The 16,229-nt window shown below is 36.0% G+C and overlaps 4 protein-coding genes and 1 long non-coding RNA gene across 8 annotated transcripts; 3 read left to right on the top strand and 2 right to left on the bottom strand.

Moving 5' to 3' along the window:
- Window positions 1-6,433: 6,433 nt before the first annotated feature.
- LOC116806013 lies at window positions 6,434-7,682 on the bottom strand. 2 transcript variants are annotated; one of them, XR_006246723.1, is made up of 3 exons: window positions 7,281-7,682; window positions 6,899-7,034; window positions 6,434-6,829 (listed from the first exon to the last, which is right to left on the bottom strand). It is a non-coding gene; the product is annotated as an uncharacterized LOC116806013 (long non-coding RNA). The 2 variants fall into 2 exon arrangements; XR_004365497.2 differs by having other exon boundaries at window positions 6,442-6,829; window positions 6,918-7,034; window positions 7,281-7,675.
- Window positions 7,683-9,808: 2,126 nt separating this feature from the next.
- LOC6556716 (protein Exd1 homolog) lies at window positions 9,809-11,951 on the top strand. 3 transcript variants are annotated; one of them, XM_032738747.1, is made up of 3 exons: window positions 9,809-9,855; window positions 10,625-11,213; window positions 11,269-11,951. In XM_032738747.1, the coding sequence occupies exons 1-3, from the start codon at window positions 9,824-9,826 to the stop codon at window positions 11,539-11,541; spliced, it is 894 nt and encodes a 297-aa protein (XP_032594638.1). In that variant the 5' UTR covers window positions 9,809-9,823; the 3' UTR covers window positions 11,542-11,951. The 3 variants fall into 3 exon arrangements, with proteins under 3 accessions (XP_032594638.1, XP_032594645.1, XP_001985471.1); XM_032738754.2 differs by lacking the exon at window positions 9,809-9,855 and adding an exon at window positions 10,313-10,343 and having other exon boundaries at window positions 11,269-11,949; XM_001985435.3 differs by lacking the exon at window positions 9,809-9,855 and adding an exon at window positions 10,381-10,456 and having other exon boundaries at window positions 11,269-11,949.
- A 284-nt stretch (window positions 11,952-12,235) lies between these two features.
- On the top strand, window positions 12,236-13,108 carry LOC6556759 (10 kDa heat shock protein, mitochondrial). Its single transcript, XM_001985436.3, has 3 exons — window positions 12,236-12,349; window positions 12,552-12,713; window positions 12,775-13,108. Exons 1-3 carry the CDS (start codon window positions 12,347-12,349, stop codon window positions 12,922-12,924), a joined length of 315 nt encoding a protein of 104 aa, XP_001985472.1. The 5' UTR covers window positions 12,236-12,346; the 3' UTR covers window positions 12,925-13,108.
- LOC6556653 (50S ribosomal protein L20) lies at window positions 13,045-13,713 on the bottom strand. Its single transcript, XM_001985437.3, has 3 exons — window positions 13,591-13,713; window positions 13,317-13,525; window positions 13,045-13,261 (listed from the first exon to the last, which is right to left on the bottom strand). The coding sequence occupies exons 1-3, from the start codon at window positions 13,675-13,677 to the stop codon at window positions 13,105-13,107; spliced, it is 453 nt and encodes a 150-aa protein (XP_001985473.1). The 5' UTR covers window positions 13,678-13,713; the 3' UTR covers window positions 13,045-13,104.
- A 404-nt stretch (window positions 13,714-14,117) lies between these two features.
- Window positions 14,118-16,085, top strand: LOC6570380 (protein-S-isoprenylcysteine O-methyltransferase). Its single transcript, XM_032742078.2, has 3 exons — window positions 14,118-14,516; window positions 14,584-14,955; window positions 15,613-16,085. The coding sequence occupies exons 1-3, from the start codon at window positions 14,265-14,267 to the stop codon at window positions 15,898-15,900; spliced, it is 912 nt and encodes a 303-aa protein (XP_032597969.2). The 5' UTR covers window positions 14,118-14,264; the 3' UTR covers window positions 15,901-16,085.
- Window positions 16,086-16,229: the final 144 nt, after the last annotated feature.

Here is a 16,229-nt window from a genome sequence, read left to right as displayed (position 1 = left end):
AACCCAACCAAATATTGAGATTGTATTCTATGAACCTAAGTCTAGTTTATATCTATCGGCTTTCTTTTGGTATTGAAAACGCACCCCAAAAACATTGTTGCTTCAATTTACCAAGATCTCGAATGTATTTTTTTTTTTATTTCACCAAAAATGTCGTATGATTTCTTTTTTCTTATATCTCAGCAGGTTTGGGGTTGGAAAGGTTACGATAATTGAATCGGGTTGGGTTAGATTTACAGTCGAAGATTATTTACAGATAGATTCAATCAGAGACTATTGAGATTTAAGATATAAAAGTTGTGTTAAATCAACAGTATTATGGATATATAACATTATAGTCTCTGATTAAACACAAATTCATGATACTCTCTGCATCAATTTTTAATGGAATTAATTATCACAATAGAATAAAAGTAATCCCTTGAAAGCACTTTTGAAGAAAGTACTCTTTTCTCTTTGGGAGTAAGCTTTGTTTTTCAAATATGGCATTTGCATTTGCATTTTGTGGCAAAGTGCAATGTTGCCGTTAATGGATGCTTTAAAAATGCATAGCTCAGCTATGCACACATCACATGTGTTTCACATTTTGCAAACTCACATTTTGTGTGGGCTTGACAGAAATTGTGAGAGAAACTCCACTCGACTCGGCTCGACTAAGGCCGAAATTTAATAAACGGAAACCATAAATGCCTGCAAAACTAGAGGGCAAACTAAGAGAACAACACAAATAGGAAAACACCCACAACCCTCCGCTAGGGAGCTCCAGTCCATCCATTTGGGAGCATTTGGCTTTTCTATTCTGTTGAATGCTTAAAAAGCTCAAATCATGAGATACAAAAATTGAATCCAATTGCAGAAACATTTGCTATCCACCAGTGTATTTAGAATCATAGCTGGAGTGGTCATCTAATCAAATGGATGGCAAATGGAAACTTATGGCATTTTCTGTTGGCTGTTGGCATTTTCAAAGCCGTTAAGCTCTCAAGTGCCATCACAATAGTCACTTCTGTGCCCTCGTTCAGTGAGCCAGCCCATCAATGAACTTCAGCAATTGACTTTTGTTCTTTGTCTGGCAACTTAATATTCATAATTTATTTGGTTTTGTGTCTTATATACCCGTATTGTTTTTGGTCATCGAGTGCTCGGATCGGACCCATCCGCAGCGAAGTGTAATAACATTTTAAATACATTTAATGCTCGTAAATATTCCACCTGACTTTCCGTGCTATGTTGTTATTTTATTTGCTGTCAACGTTTCTTACATAATTTATCATTAATCATTTTCGCGGCCAGGATATGACCTGGCCAATGCTGCGAGCTTTCCCGATTTTTTCCTCTCTGTTTGACATAATTCCCCCGATTTTTTTTGTTTTGTTTGCCATGCTTGTCTGTTGTTTTTTAATGCATTTTAAATCGCGAACATTGACCAATTGTCAAGATGTGAATTAATGAGTATCTTCTTGATTTATGAATACTGCCTCCGCTCTTTTATTTTCCGGTTTCATTTCCCGCTCTCTTCGACCAACTTTTAAAAAATGTTTTAATGGAGATCCCAGAAGACTAATCACAACCTGCATGGACAATTCAGAAATTGGAAAACTGTTTACGTATTCTTAAACGAAGCAAAGTAAATCTACAACTCTCGACATGGGGTCTGCTAGGATTTAAGTACTTTCAAAACTAAAACTCAGATAGCATGAAATTAGTTATATAGAAATTTGAAGCATATTGAGATATGATTAGCAAGGAATAAAGAACATAATTTACTTCAATTTACCTACAATTTTGAGATGTAGTTAAACGAGTCCTTTAACTACAACGTGGTAATTCTTAAACAAAATTGTATACATTTTTCAAATCGCTTATCACACTTATTAATTGTAGTGTAAAAAGATTCAATCTAATAATACATTTTTCGTTGAAGGTTTTTGTACTTAAACCAGGAATCTATTCTAAGTATTCGATTGTGGTCTTATACCATTTTTTTAAAAAAGGTGTACTGAAGTTGTACAAAAGAATCTAACAGTAAAAGGGTCGAGTCGATATAGCTTCTGTCTGTATGAACAAGCGGATAATAGAGACTATACAGACTACGGACTTCAACATCATGTTTATTTTATTTGTTCGATAACTTTCTTTGCTTTAAAAACATCGATACAAATCGATTTTCGATAGCAATAAGAACCATAATTTTAAAGGTAAAGTCTTTCAATTGATATGTAATATACGTTGACACATTATTAATTAACTGCGAACATTTTAAGATTGAACAAAGTTAAAAAATAAAAAACACCCAAGTTATAGTCCAATTCGTATTGTGATGCTGATCTCAATACTATCTATCGGATATTAGATCCTGTGTTTTAATCAATAAAATGTATAAAGATTCAAGTTAAGTGTGTTGTATATAAATAATTAAAACCCGGGATCTAATATCAAGTTGCTGTAGAATACAAACAGCTGGTTTCAGGGTATCTCCGAGTCGAGCTCTCTCAACTAGAGCACTGTTACTTGTTATTTTTTTTTGCGTACCTTGTCTTTGCATTTTGGAGCTACCTTATAATCAATCTCTTTGGTGCAAGCGCTATCAATCAACGTGCAGTGTGCTATTTTATGTGTACAAGTCCAAGCCTCAAGGACATAAAACTAATTAACACAACGTATGAATGCCCATAGCTTTCGTCAATTGTTGGAGCGACTACAGCATCCTTTAGCGCCTGTGGCTCTGCTAATTCTTGTCTAATTTGCGATACACCTGTCCACACATAAATAACTCGAGGCGTGGGTGAGGGAATATCCATGTATGCAATTAAAAATCCTTTTGCTAACGTAAAAATACCATTAAATCTTGGCCGATTATCCTATTGGGCTTTGTGTGAGTGTTTTTTGTTTGTTTGAGTCAATGTACGTACGTATGTGTGTGTGTGTGTGTGTGTATTATGCCTCTGCTGTGTATGCTAAAATATCTCAAGTATGGTGCACTAATGTGAGTACACAGATGTTTGGATAAATACTTTGGCTCGGGGACTCGGTATATTACACCCAAAGTGCTTGGCCAAGGATGTGGACATTTATCAGTTTTGTCCATTTTATTGCTATTCTTGTTATTGTTGTTATTTTCATAGCAATTGCAGTTTTTACATAGCATTGTGGTTGGATCTAAACAGACGTCGCCTCCTTATGGTCATAATGATTATTTTGTGGATTATTTCTTGGTACTTTTCTCAGTATGTGCTTTGCTTATGTTTATTGGCATTGTTAATATTTGTTTTCGTAGCATTCTTGGTTTGAGCTTGTTGTGCTTCGCCTCTCCCCCTCACACACACATACACACACTCAAACTCTCAAACACATACACACTCATTTAGTTTTATTGAGACGGGTTCGCATTGCTGCATTAAAGTTGTTTGTTTGGGCCCAAACAGTCTTAAAGAGATGCTTTGTGGTTTCTTGTGTAGCAGCTGTTCACACTTTATTTAAGCCGCAAACATTTTCCTAAGGCGACGAAAAGTAAAATATTGCCAGTTCATTAAAGTGGCTCCCTCTTTTGCCCCTTTAAAAATAGGCAACACAATTCGTTTGCTGACTTTATGAGATACAAATTATTGACTTGTCTGTGTATATATGTATTTTTATACCCTATTCTGTTAAAAACAGGAAGACAAAATAAAGGTTAATATTAGAGACTATTCGCAAGAGATTTAAGCACGATTTTTCATATATCATACAGCAATCAAATTTCTATCATTATCTATATTTACTCTATAAATAGAGAATATACAAGTCAAGCTCACTCAACAAAAACATTTTTTCTTGATTTTATAGAATACAAACATTAAATTAATAACAAATTCTTGGAAGCTGTACACAAATTTTACAGATTTAAATCAGAATATTTAAAATATTTGCATAAATGGAAATGTTCATTCATCTTTTAACAGATGTGACAGATAAATCGTAATTAATAAAGAAATATCCCGAACGAATGTAAAATGTATTTAATTTATTTTATTTTCATTTTGAATATGTGGCATTTTCATCAGAATACATTGACGGTAGTTGAAAGTATAACTTTCAACTTATCGATTAAATTTCAAGCAGTCAAAACACAAACAACATTTTATTTTATTTATTTATTTTATGTGTTCACAGCTATTAAAAAGGTTAATAATTAATTATGTTTCAAATTTAAGTAACGATGTTAATAAATCAAATAAATAAAAACTTAAATGGGACACTTATATGAAAATGAAAAACGAATGAAATAATAATATTAAGAATATATATATATATATATATATATATATATATATATATATATATATTAAAATGTAAAATGGTCAGTTAAGCCATCAAAATACAACCCACATTTTAAATATGTCTGTTGCTGACTTCATATTTCAAGTGTATTTTACATTTTTGTTGTACACCGATACATTATTAATCCCGACAAGAGTAAAAAAATAAATCAAAACTCTTGAGCTGCAGTTAGTAAAAGACCTATTTAAATAATAGAAAGTGATTGAACAATAAACATCTTATTAACATAAGCCACATATGAATCAAATACATAAATGGCCAACACATGCATAAACATTCCAGATCGATTATAAATAAGCGTTCCAGCGACTATCTTATACTGTATGGCCACGCGGGCATTATAAATCCGCTGGTGGTCATCTAAAATGTGGCATGCTGCTTAGCAGTCATAGCAATTGTTGTATAATTACAATTTCAGTTCGCTTTGCAGCAGTGCCACTTTATGTTGCTATGGTAACAGCCACAATTTTCTTTGCTATTTCATTAAACTGCTCTTTGGTTTGCCGCATACACATACATACATACATACATATATGTGCATCTGAATGTTAGTAATATAACTTCACATGCCGTATTCCACACAAATACATATGTAAGCCACATTCTGCTGCAGTTGCAGACAGCAAACTATTAAAGGCCACTTCAGAGCAAAACCGCAAGCCGGCGCAGCCCCCCAAACTGTTGTCTATTTTTCAGGCTGACTGTTTCTCTCTCTGTCTGTCTGCATGTCTACTCGCTCCCCAGCTATTCGTCTGATTACTTAAAATTTCTGGTACGTGCGTGGTCGACGTGTGTGCCACACCTGCCCCAGTCGCCAGAATCAGGCTAGAATCGCAGTTACGGAAAGAGAGATTCAGAGGGAAACAATGGCCAACTGGCGAACTACGTAATTTAATGTTTTATTTCTACACAGTTGGCCGCGCTGGCGTATACGTAATAACAGTCGGCACACGTTGAGCACGCGATGCCAACGTGCTGCGGCCTTCCAACCTGATGACGTTAATGGCAACGCCAACACAACAACAAGTCTGGCGAACAGCGCTGAGCACGTGATTTAGATCGTGATGCAACCTGCATTAAAAATGGTTTAAACAGACAGCAAAACAATCGAATTACAAGCAAATTTAGAAGAGCAATACCCAATGCCCATAAATAGTCCATCAACAAATGTAAGATAAGAAACTATCTATTTTAAACCTGTGACAGTTCAACTTGGCAAGATATTAGTCTGTTCTACATACGACTTGATTTGATTAAGAAAACTATTCGGCTGTCACGCAACCATCTCGGACGGTGTAAGAAAAGTTTTCGGCAGAAGACAAAAGTCAAAGTCCAAATTGGAGTTTTGTCGTCATCGTTTCTCGAAGTGTTTCTACACCTCCCGTGCACAATTAGTGTAATTAGTGTTACGTTGTTGTTGTTGGTGTTGTTGCTATTGTTATTGTTGCTGCCGCAGCTAGAAGATGTTGCTTTTGGTTTTGTTTGTGTTGCTGCTCTCGACATACACATAGCATGCAAAGCCCTTTTCATGTTCTACATGCACAAGTAACAAACCACCAACGCAATCAGCCGTTCATTTATATTATTGTACCCTGTAACAGTTAAATTAGTTAAATATGCTGGAATTTCAAGTTTTAAATAAAATATACATTTATAAATTTATGTACAAAATAAGAATTACACCCTTTTTATTTACTTGTCTTCTATTCAAAAAGAGAATTTTGACATAAGGTCACTCAAAATTCAGACTTACATAACGAAGTTCATAACATTTTATATTTAAAAACTTATAAATATTCAAATACAATTAGTTAAAAAATATATAAATAATAAAATTTCTGAATTTCCGAATAATTTATGAATTAACTCTCACTTTCAATAAATTGTAGTTAATTTAATAAATCCAGTCTTAGATTACAAAGTAAATAATAACGCATAGTTTTATTTATGTTACTATATATAAAATTTATTAATCCAATTTCGGAAAAATTTATAAAACATTTCTTTTGGCTTTTACTTTTTTACAATCCTCGAAAATATTTTACGAATTACAGAAAGATCATATGACTGTTAGAATAGATTACATTCCCAGAAAGAAGAAATAAATAAGAAATAATTTTGGTATTATAGATAAGAAATGCAAGCGAGTTCAAATAAGAAACTTAAACACAATATTTAGTATTATTAAAAAGGAAGCAGAAATTACTGTTGATTGAAAAGAAACGATTTTCAGGTCAATTTTATAAATACAGCGAAACGATTAAGTAATACATCGGTAAGTCCAGAATTTCTCAGATTTTGCGTATGTAGGCACTAGATACAGGGTATCTGAATGTTGAGCCCACGCATCTGGCGCACTCTTGACTTATTTGTTTTTATTGTCGTCGCGTGTTGTCATCATCAATGTTGTTGTTCTGGTTGTTCTGGTTGCTGTTTTCGCTTGTTATTGTTGATTTAACTTGTGACATCGAATCACAGCCATACCACGAAGATTGCCCTGAATTTGACCCTGGTAGGTAAGGGTTTGGGTTAAGTTATGCATTAAATTTGCAAAAATCAAATACGTAGCTTGTCGCACAATCGGAATACTTAATTACATCGTCAATTTATTTCGTGATTTTGTCAGACAGTCGATTTGCATTTAGCCACGGGACGGGACAATTTTCTCACATCGCTTATCCACTCATTTCCTTGACACCATCGAAATTATTATGCTGATGGGATTAACGTTTAATAGACCGTACGGTTATGGTAGGGTTCTATAATGCAAATTTTGAACATAATAGTTACTACTTTCAACACAAGTTTTTGGAGCCAATTAGCACACTTGACTTGTCTTAAAAGCACGAAAAAAAATACAGAAATTGGCAAATAGATTGCCATTTGCTGCATTGCGATTTCAATGAAAACCAGAGAAACTAAAAACAAATCCAACTGATTCGCACACTCAATTTACTTACCGAACGCATTTAGCGAAATTCGTCTTTTGCACGGCACAATTTTCTATGCTGGATGAAAGGAGAAGGTGACGAGGACGAATTGCATCCGCTGGATCTAATTAGAAGCACAAAAGCGGCTTTTGCAATGGCAATGGCAATGAGGAACTGTGATGAGCTTGGCCAGCATCTAAGCGCATTAAGTATGCGCCTCGTGCGCCAATTAAGTTGAGTCTGCGTCAGCGTTGCCTGCCGCGTGGTCAGCTTCACTTTTTTTCATCAGGCTACCTTACAAAGCAATTAACCTTTTCGCCTCGCAGCTCGCTTAGCGTTTGTAAATCTCTTAATCAGTGTGGATCTGAGGTGTGGCACGGAATTCAATGTACAACGCAACGAGAAGCAAAACTAAACTAAAGTCAGAATTGATTGTAATATTACATTATAAATTTTAATTATTTTTAATTTTATATGGCCAATTCAATGACAGTCGTTAAAAACGTCTCTATGCTCTGACATTATTTTCCGAACAAATGAAATGTACCAATGAAACAAGTACTTAAGCCGCAGATACACAGATAACCAGTAAGAATGTTAGTTAGTTGTGCCCGATTTGGAAATGACCTGTACAATTAGCATACAACAAAAGGAGGCATCAAATCGATACAAACAAATGATTCCATAAAATATCAGAGTCCAGTAAAGTAAGAAGGCTGAAGTTGAGTAATTGGAGAAATAAGCTTCTCAGACCCCATAAATTATAAATCTTTTTGATGGAAATCAAAAACTGTCCGATCGTCTGCCCGCCCATATGAACAAAATATTCTCAGCTAGAAAATTATATAATTTAAATATAAGTTCTCATATAGCCCGCGCAAAAAAAGTTTATTTTATTCTGTCTCGGTTTCGCAAATATAGATTTCCCATAGCAATAAAAGCCACAATTTTTATAGCAGAGCCTTCCAAATTATACATAAAATACTTTGACATATTATTGAACAAGACAGAATAAGGAACACGCGATACCTATTCTCATGTTAATCTCATTACTAAATAATCTCCTATAAATACTCGCGCGTGTGGCGCAAACCGCTGATATCAAATCGGGCTTTTTTAACCCTTTAGACCTGCTACATTTGTGTGTGTACATATTTTTAAATGCAAATTTGGCACTTAAACTAGAATAATATATTTGACAGCTGCAGCTGAGCAAATGCATTCTTACCTATATTGCTTAGTCTTGAGCAAGAGCATGAACTAGGCAATAGACTTTGCGATGTCGTGACCTGCCTCATTATTATTATTTAATTATTTATTTATTTAATAAATATGGATTATTTACATTTAAATTGGATGGCAGCCTCTAAAACCATTTAATAATCTAATCTGAGATTAGTTTATATTCACAACAAAAAAAGAACTAAATTAATTCCTTAGATTTATAATAAGACAAGACACTTAAAGTTGCCACAATATACATGTTTAATGAAAGTAATTATGTCAATTGCATATATGTAAAACATGATTGCAAAACCATTTGCGATAATAACAAGGAAATCTGTCGAAGGTGTTGTTATTAAAAAATTCGTAGCTTAAAATGCGGTCAACTGAAATCCGCATCAAAAGCCTAGCAACACAGATGTGCATTTGATTTATGTTGCAATTCATTTAAGCTTGTTTTGGCAGGCGATTGTCCCCCGTTTACTGTCTGGATGCCATGGCAGTAGTATTATCCCAGATGATAGCTTGGTAGACGGGTGCGGAGAAAAGCATTGTTGGCTCTGTCAAAGGCAAAGTCAATTGCAATTAGAGCAATCGAAAATGAAAACATTTTACTAAATCTAGGTGGGCCACTCAAGGAAATCACCAAATGGACATATTCCTATGCCAGAAGCCCTTGGCCTGGATTCAAAAAGTTATTTTGCCTCAGCACCGAAAGGCCATTTAACAAATTGGCCAATATCAGCACCTGTGAAACAAAAATATTTGTGTATGGATATAATGACACACATATCCGAACTTATGCTTCTTTCAAAAGATTTCACTTTGAAATAGTAGCTAATTCCCATTCAGATTGATATTCAAATTCATATCTATAGATGTATGTAATGTATATATGTGGGTATTTTATGCACATACATACATACCTTAATTTCTCTTTTTACTTAACTTCCATTTCTCACCACATTTAACTAAGGTTTGTATTTGTATAAATATTACAAACATCACTTGGAAAATAATTCCATCAATTAATCAATTTAATGGTTGCATATGCTGACATATCGAATAATGCAGACGCAAGTTTCTGTGACGTCAAAATTTTTGGGTTATCTCTTCACTAATTTTACATTCCTCAATTTCCCCTTCTGTTTCCCATATTTCTTCTTTTTTTTGCTTTCAACCATTCGCAATAACATTTTAAAAGTGCACGTGGATTGGTCTGGTTGATCACTGCACGAAATCGGGAGTAATCGCATAAATAATATACATCGAAATTGAAAGCAGAAGAATACGGGGGCAAAGCAAAACGAACAAATTTTCTCTCCTCTTCGCTCCTTTTTGCACAGTGCATGCGTCATAATTCGCTCGCTCATTACAATGTGTGAGGAAACATGGAATGTCCGCAATAATTTTGGATTCAATTGATTTGCATTTAAATCGAAAGTCGTCACAGATCAAACATTTTCGTTTTTCCATGGTTTATAATTACTCACATCTTTTCAGTACAGGCATGGTGTACAAAAGAAAAACTCGTATGCATACATACATGTAGTATGAACATATCCATAAGTAGTTTTTTGATAGTTATGCATTCATAATTAATAATCGCGATTGTCGGCAAAAAAAAGTCTACTCTCTGTTTTACTGAATCGTTTTGAACAATTTGTTCAGAATTCTAAACGGTTATGATTTCTAGTATACAAATTAGCACTGTATTTCCTATCTTGCGAATATTTATTTAGTTCTTAAGCCGCTTATTGTCGGTGCTGCCACCTCATTTTATAATAAGCGTTCCACGCGGTTGCCACTTGAAAAACAAGGTGGTCAAAATTTTGGCAACCGTCGAGCAGCTGTTGTGGGGATTAAATGGTGTAGAATAACATTTTGTAAAAACATATTACATTAATAAGGATCTAAATTTATATTATGTCACGTAAAAAAGAATAGATCCAGCGCGCTATTTTATCTGTGCAGTTAATTTGGTGAATTTGTGAATGGTGTAAACGTTTTATTTTTTTTAATATAGGGTTTTAGAACATACAAAAATTTAGGGAGCAATTCTTTTACCACTTCATTAAAAGTTCAAATTGCTTATTATTTCTGTTTATTCAATGGCACATCAGAAACTAACTACATATTTATTCACGCAGGTTTTTCAAAACGCAACCAACGAGTACAGAAATGAACGGCCATTGCTTTGAGGACGACAATGAAAGTGAAAAGTCTTTTGCTTCAGCACCTGAATGGGAAACGAAACCCATAAGAAGTTGCCCCCTTCAGCCCCATGTGTTGTTGTCGCTGGACCAGAAACTCAAGCGCATAATATTTATTCAGCAAACGGACCAATCCTATCATAAAGCTCTGAGCGACATATGCGACCAGATGATAATTTCAGTGCTGATCGAGCCGTTCTTTTATGGGCGGCATTGCAATGCATCGGTCATTGTTATTGCCACGGCAAATAACACCTATGTTTTTGATCTAAAAGCCATGGGTGCGATTTTTTCAGAGCTGTCCAAGTTGCTAGAGGCAGAGTGTCCTCGGAAGATAATGCACTACAGCCATCGGATATGTGATTTGCTGTTGCATCAGCATAAGCTAAGAATCAATGGGATTTCCGATACTTTTGTGGCTTGGTGCGTGGCTCGACAGGATCGAAGTCATTGCACGTTGCAGGAGGCCATATCGCTTACCTTTGACCTGCACCCTTCCGAGCTGACCTGTGATGAGATTAAAAGTGTAAGAGTTATATTACACTCAAAATGCTAATCTTATTATTTCATACTATTTTCAGGTCACCGAATCGGTGCGCAACTTTACCGCACGCCCCTTATCGAGGGGTCAGCTGCAGTACTTGGGCAAGATAGCCATATTACAACATAAATTGCATGACACGCTAATCTACGAAAATATTTGTAGGGATTTGCAACTGATGTCTGGGAAATTCAGTTGCGAGTTTAACAAACAAAGCAACTCCGATGAAGTGGCCATGGAAATGGGACCCACTAGCAAAGCTGGCTTCGACTGCATCGATGCGTCTTACAAAATAACGTCTACAATTAACTAGTCACCATTTATTAGCATGAAAACATTCTCTACATCAACTTATGAATATTATATTAAATGTACACATTTTCCATGCTTGAAAAACTAGAAAAATGTTAAAAACATATTTTATGCAGAGGTGAACCTTAAGAATAACTAATATACATGATCTGTATTTTTCACAACGATACACTTCGTTTAAGACATAATATTTCGAACTCCAAATTAAAATTTAGATGTCAGCAAATTAACTCTGGTCTGCAAGGGTATATAATCTTTGGAAAGCCTAAGTTACCCATTCTTTCTTTTTTTATACTTATTGTGCTTTTCGTGAAATATGTTTAGATTTTTACTGTAACGCTACCACTCGACCGATTCTTCCTATGGCAGAAATGTTTCAAAATTTATAATAAAATAAAATATAATTAAAGTTCCTGAGAAACCCCTCTGAAGTAATGTCTAATTTGTTTTGATTCATGGCTTCTATGTGATTTTGTATGGAACTGACCATTTTTCAAACCTGTCATACATTATTTTAAATTTTTTCGACAATTTTGTTGGAATAATTCACATCAAAAGAAAATACCACAATTATCTTAGCGAGTCCGACAAAATTTGCAACTGCTGAATTTCAAGTAAATTGGCGAGTAAATTGTTTATTACCGATAGTGCGATATATCGATAGCAAAACGCATCGAAGCAAGTAATTGCATCACTATTACGAACAACTGCGACCGGTCCGCACGTGTAGTGAATCTTCACATACAATTACCAATTAAGTTTTAGCTCATAAAGACGCCCCAGTTTGCATTTAAAAATATATAAAAATGGTAAGTGCATGCTAAAGTTAAAACACATCCTAAGAGAAAACAAAAACATGCGTTGCTCAATATAATTTAACATAAGCTTCTCGAAGTTTCGCAAAAACTGATAACTGTTGTGTAACTCTGCCCCCGGCATTGATTGTGGTGGGGGTAACAAATACCGCTGATAGCATGTGAATCTTGTTTTAATAATTTTAAATATGTGCAGGCTGCTGCTATTAAGAGGATCATCCCCATGCTGGATCGCATTCTGGTGCAACGCGCTGAGGCGCTAACCAAAACGAAAGGCGGAATCGTCTTGCCAGAAAAGTCAGTGGGCAAAGTTCTGGAGGGCACTGTTATTGCCGTTGGCCCCGGCACCCGCAATGTCGTAAGTATTTCATAATTATATCCGATGATTGCAATACCTTAGATTATATATATTCTCTTAGACCACCGGCAGTCATATTCCAATTGGCGTCAAGGAGGGCGATCGCGTTCTGCTGCCAGAATTCGGTGGCACCAAGGTCCAATTAGACAGCGATGATAAGAAGGAGATGTTCCTTTTCCGCGAGTCGGATATCTTGGCCAAATTGGAATAAGCGGCTAACAAGCAATTCTATGAATTCTATGTTTTCTATTTAGTATGTTAAGCCCATTCAATAAAAATTCAATGCAATGTTATTGTTTGCATGACCCAAAAATAAAACTAGCATCATTGGTTAATATATAAAACTATATATACATATATATGAATGTAAATTGAATAAACAACACTTAAACTAATCCAGCTTTAGATTACTCAGTCCGTACACCTGATTAAAGGCCGATCTTCGTTTGATGTCCGGCAAGCCCTCGACTGCAGCACGTTCCCGGGAAATATTCACCAAGGCCTCAAATGAGCGTGGCTCCCAAATTGCTAAATCCGAGAGCATTTTCCTATAACGGACAAATTCTTCAATTAACTTAACAATAAATAGGGCGCATAACTAACTTGTTCAGCTGGATATCGGAGCGGGCGAGACCCTCCTTGAATGTGTCTAGGGCGACTCCATATTGCTGGCAACCGGCTTCGACACGTGTCGTCCACAGCTGGGCCATGTCCAGTTTCTTGAGCTTGCGACCCGTGGTGGCATATGCGAGCGCACGATGCACGCTGCGTATGGCAAAAGAGTAAACATTGCGGGTGCGACTGCGATAATGCTACAATATACAATTATCAACCGGGTTATGAATGAAAAACAACGCATTGCTTTTGGGCCACTTACCGCAGCGAGCTTGAAAATGCGTCGCTTGCGCCAGAATTCATCTGGACCGCGAGCGCGAACCAGCAGTGGTATGTTTAGAAATACCATAACAAGCTTTACTCAACAATATGGACAGTAATTCTTACAATTTTAATTAACAATTTAGCAATTTACATAACCTGCAGAGAACACAGCCTATCGAAATTGTTGTTATGCACGCGCAGCTGACTATCGGCTGTTTGTACATCTCACACGCAATTATCGATATATATTATGGTCTGATGATGATAGTAGACTTTAGAAGGTTATGTCCCACACACCAAATCAACAGAGCACATGATGTCATATATGCCCATATTTTATAAAATTCGAGTTAAGGATAGTGACTAGAAAGATGAAATTATGCATATTTCACGAATATTGTCATTTTTTAATGGTAGTACAAATAAAAAATGATAATATTTGTGAAATATATGTATAGGTTGATGTAATGTGACGTAGACCAGAACAATTGTACAATTGAGTGTTTCTAAGCGTAATCTTGTAGATGGATAAACTTATGGAATGTATGTACACATCGCCTTCAGCCGGTCTTGCAGTATTTTTATTTACGTTTCTGCAAATGCTGTAAAAAAAGAAAAGTTCGATGTGTTTTCTGATACAAAGCGCACAAAAAGGTCTGTGATTTATTAACAATGTGCGCAAACAATCCGCGGCCAGCAACATCATCAGCAGTACCCGGTGCCCATGCAAAACTCTGCTCCGAGGGACGCGTCAGTTTGTATTGTTTCCTGGCCACAGCGAGTCTGGTGCTGCTGCCCTCAGTTCCACAGATCTATTATGGAATTGTGCCAAATGTTTGGGGGGCCATCCTGTGGGGACCGGTGCTCTACTATGCTTTAATCAACATGATAATACGGTTTGTGCTCAGGAACAGCAATTATCAGGTGGGGAATGACTCACTTCACTTTCAATTAATTTTTTGTTTAATTTATTGCTTGTTTTATCTACAAGGTTGCCATACGCGCCTCGTTTCTTGGCTTTACAATGGCTGTGAGCGTTCTAGTCATTTGTTTTGCACCCTCACAATGGCAGCAGTTTGGCGTTTACGGCTGCTTTATGTCCATCTTTCATTACTCGGAGTTTCTGGTCATTGCGTGGGCAAATCCACGCAGCCTATCCTTGGACTCCTTCATGCTAAATCATTCGGTGCACTATGGCCTGGCCGCGGCAGCCAGTTGGACGGAATTTATTCTAGAGCTCTACTTTCTGCCAGATTTCAAGCGTTACGCCCACGTTTGGCTACTAGGCGTGCTGTTGTGCGCCGGTGGCGAAGTGGTGCGCAAGGTGGCCATCGTTACGGCAGGTCGCAGCTTTACGCATTTGGTGCGTATATACACATGTGGACAGTAAAATAGATGTGAAGACAATAACTGGCTGATTTTCATCATTCCACAAAATGTTGTGTCAGTTTTTGCACACCCTGATCCGTGTCAATCCAATTGAACCAATGTGAAGTTTATGCCCATCTTAAAATTTTCTGTTCTAACTGCAGTCACTAATCGCCATCGAGCAGTTGGTGAGTTAAAAGGATCACTTTTAGCCAATAACACTGCTGATGTATTTCCTTGAATCCTACGCACATTTTAAAGTTTTTTTCTGACCAGGCAGCATTGTAAAGAAGCTATGCAATTATTAATTTTTTCCTTGATCTTAGAGCTTAAGCTCTGTCCTCTATACTCATCCCTGTAGTGATGTAGTGATATATTCAAATAATACCTCTTGCACACAAAATCATTAATGGTATTAAAGTTTTCTTAATTTTATAAATAACTGTCCAGCTCAATATAGACTTTTAACAAAGAAATGAACCAAACTGCAAGAGTCCGAGTTTCATAAGGAAACAAATTAATATATTGTGTTTTGGACATGATATTCAAAAAATGTACAAATTATGGTCTTCACACCTATGTTACTGTCCAGGTATATATATATGAATACGTATGTATCATATGCGTAATTATTGTCAATTAATTTGAACAGGTGCAGGATGAAAAGCATTCGGACCACAAGCTAATCACCAGCGGCATTTACGCTTACAGCCGCCATCCTTCGTATGTGGGCTGGTTCTACTGGTCCATTGGCACACAGGTGGTCCTGATGAATCCGCTGTGTATTTGCATTTATACGCTAGTCAGCTGGCTGTTCTTTCACGATCGCATATACGTTGAGGAGTACTCGCTCCTGAATTTCTTTCAGTCCGACTATGTACGCTATCAGAAGCGAGTGTCAACGGGGCTGCCCTTCATCAAAGGCTATCTGATTGAGTAGGGGTCAGGTTGGGATCACAAATGTCATCCACACAAATGCAAATGAAATTAAAAAACAAATTTAGCTTTAGGTTTTCCATAGTCTTTTCGACTTTTGTATGGCCAACCATTAAAAATGTCAATATTTGCACATTTGATTTAAAGTATTTTAAAAATCTAATAAATTGAGTTGCTTTATGTTGAAAATGTTTTTTTTTTCGTTTCTTTTAATTATCTGCGCTTTTAATTTAGTTGAAAAGTGACTAAAATTTGTTGTAAATGATGAACAACTTAAAAGATAAAAACAGCTCTCTGTTGCCTGAGTGCTATCTAGGCAAATTTGTTTTGTTA

This window comes from Drosophila grimshawi, unplaced genomic scaffold (genome assembly GCF_018153295.1).
Source record: "Drosophila grimshawi isolate 15287-2541.00 unplaced genomic scaffold, ASM1815329v1 contig_44, whole genome shotgun sequence".
NCBI classification, from domain to species: Eukaryota; Metazoa; Arthropoda; class Insecta; order Diptera; family Drosophilidae; genus Drosophila; species Drosophila grimshawi.
This window is presented reverse-complemented; position numbering and strand designations above follow the sequence as displayed.

Coding starts and splice junctions, on each gene's coding strand:
- LOC6556653 (XM_001985437.3), bottom strand. CDS start 13,677: ATGGTATTTCTAAACATACCACTGCTGGTTCGCGCTCGCGGTCCAGAT. Junction 13,526..13,590: donor GCATTTTCAAGCTCGCTGCG/GTAAGTGGCCCA, acceptor TGTATATTGTAG/CATTATCGCAGTCGCACCCG. Junction 13,262..13,316: donor TCCGATATCCAGCTGAACAA/GTTAGTTATGCG, acceptor TGTCCGTTATAG/GAAAATGCTCTCGGATTTAG.
- LOC6556716 (XM_032738747.1), top strand. CDS start 9,824: ATGCGTCATAATTCGCTCGCTCATTACAATGT. Junction 9,856..10,624: donor TCGCTCGCTCATTACAATGT/GTGAGGAAACAT, acceptor TTATTCACGCAG/GTTTTTCAAAACGCAACCAA. Junction 11,214..11,268: donor CCTGTGATGAGATTAAAAGT/GTAAGAGTTATA, acceptor TACTATTTTCAG/GTCACCGAATCGGTGCGCAA.
- LOC6570380 (XM_032742078.2), top strand. CDS start 14,265: ATGTGCGCAAACAATCCGCGGCCAGCAACATCATCAGCAGTACCCGGT. Junction 14,517..14,583: donor TCAGGAACAGCAATTATCAG/GTGGGGAATGAC, acceptor TTTATCTACAAG/GTTGCCATACGCGCCTCGTT. Junction 14,956..15,612: donor GTCGCAGCTTTACGCATTTG/GTGCGTATATAC, acceptor TAATTTGAACAG/GTGCAGGATGAAAAGCATTC.
- LOC6556759 (XM_001985436.3), top strand. Junction 12,714..12,774: donor GCCCCGGCACCCGCAATGTC/GTAAGTATTTCA, acceptor ATATTCTCTTAG/ACCACCGGCAGTCATATTCC.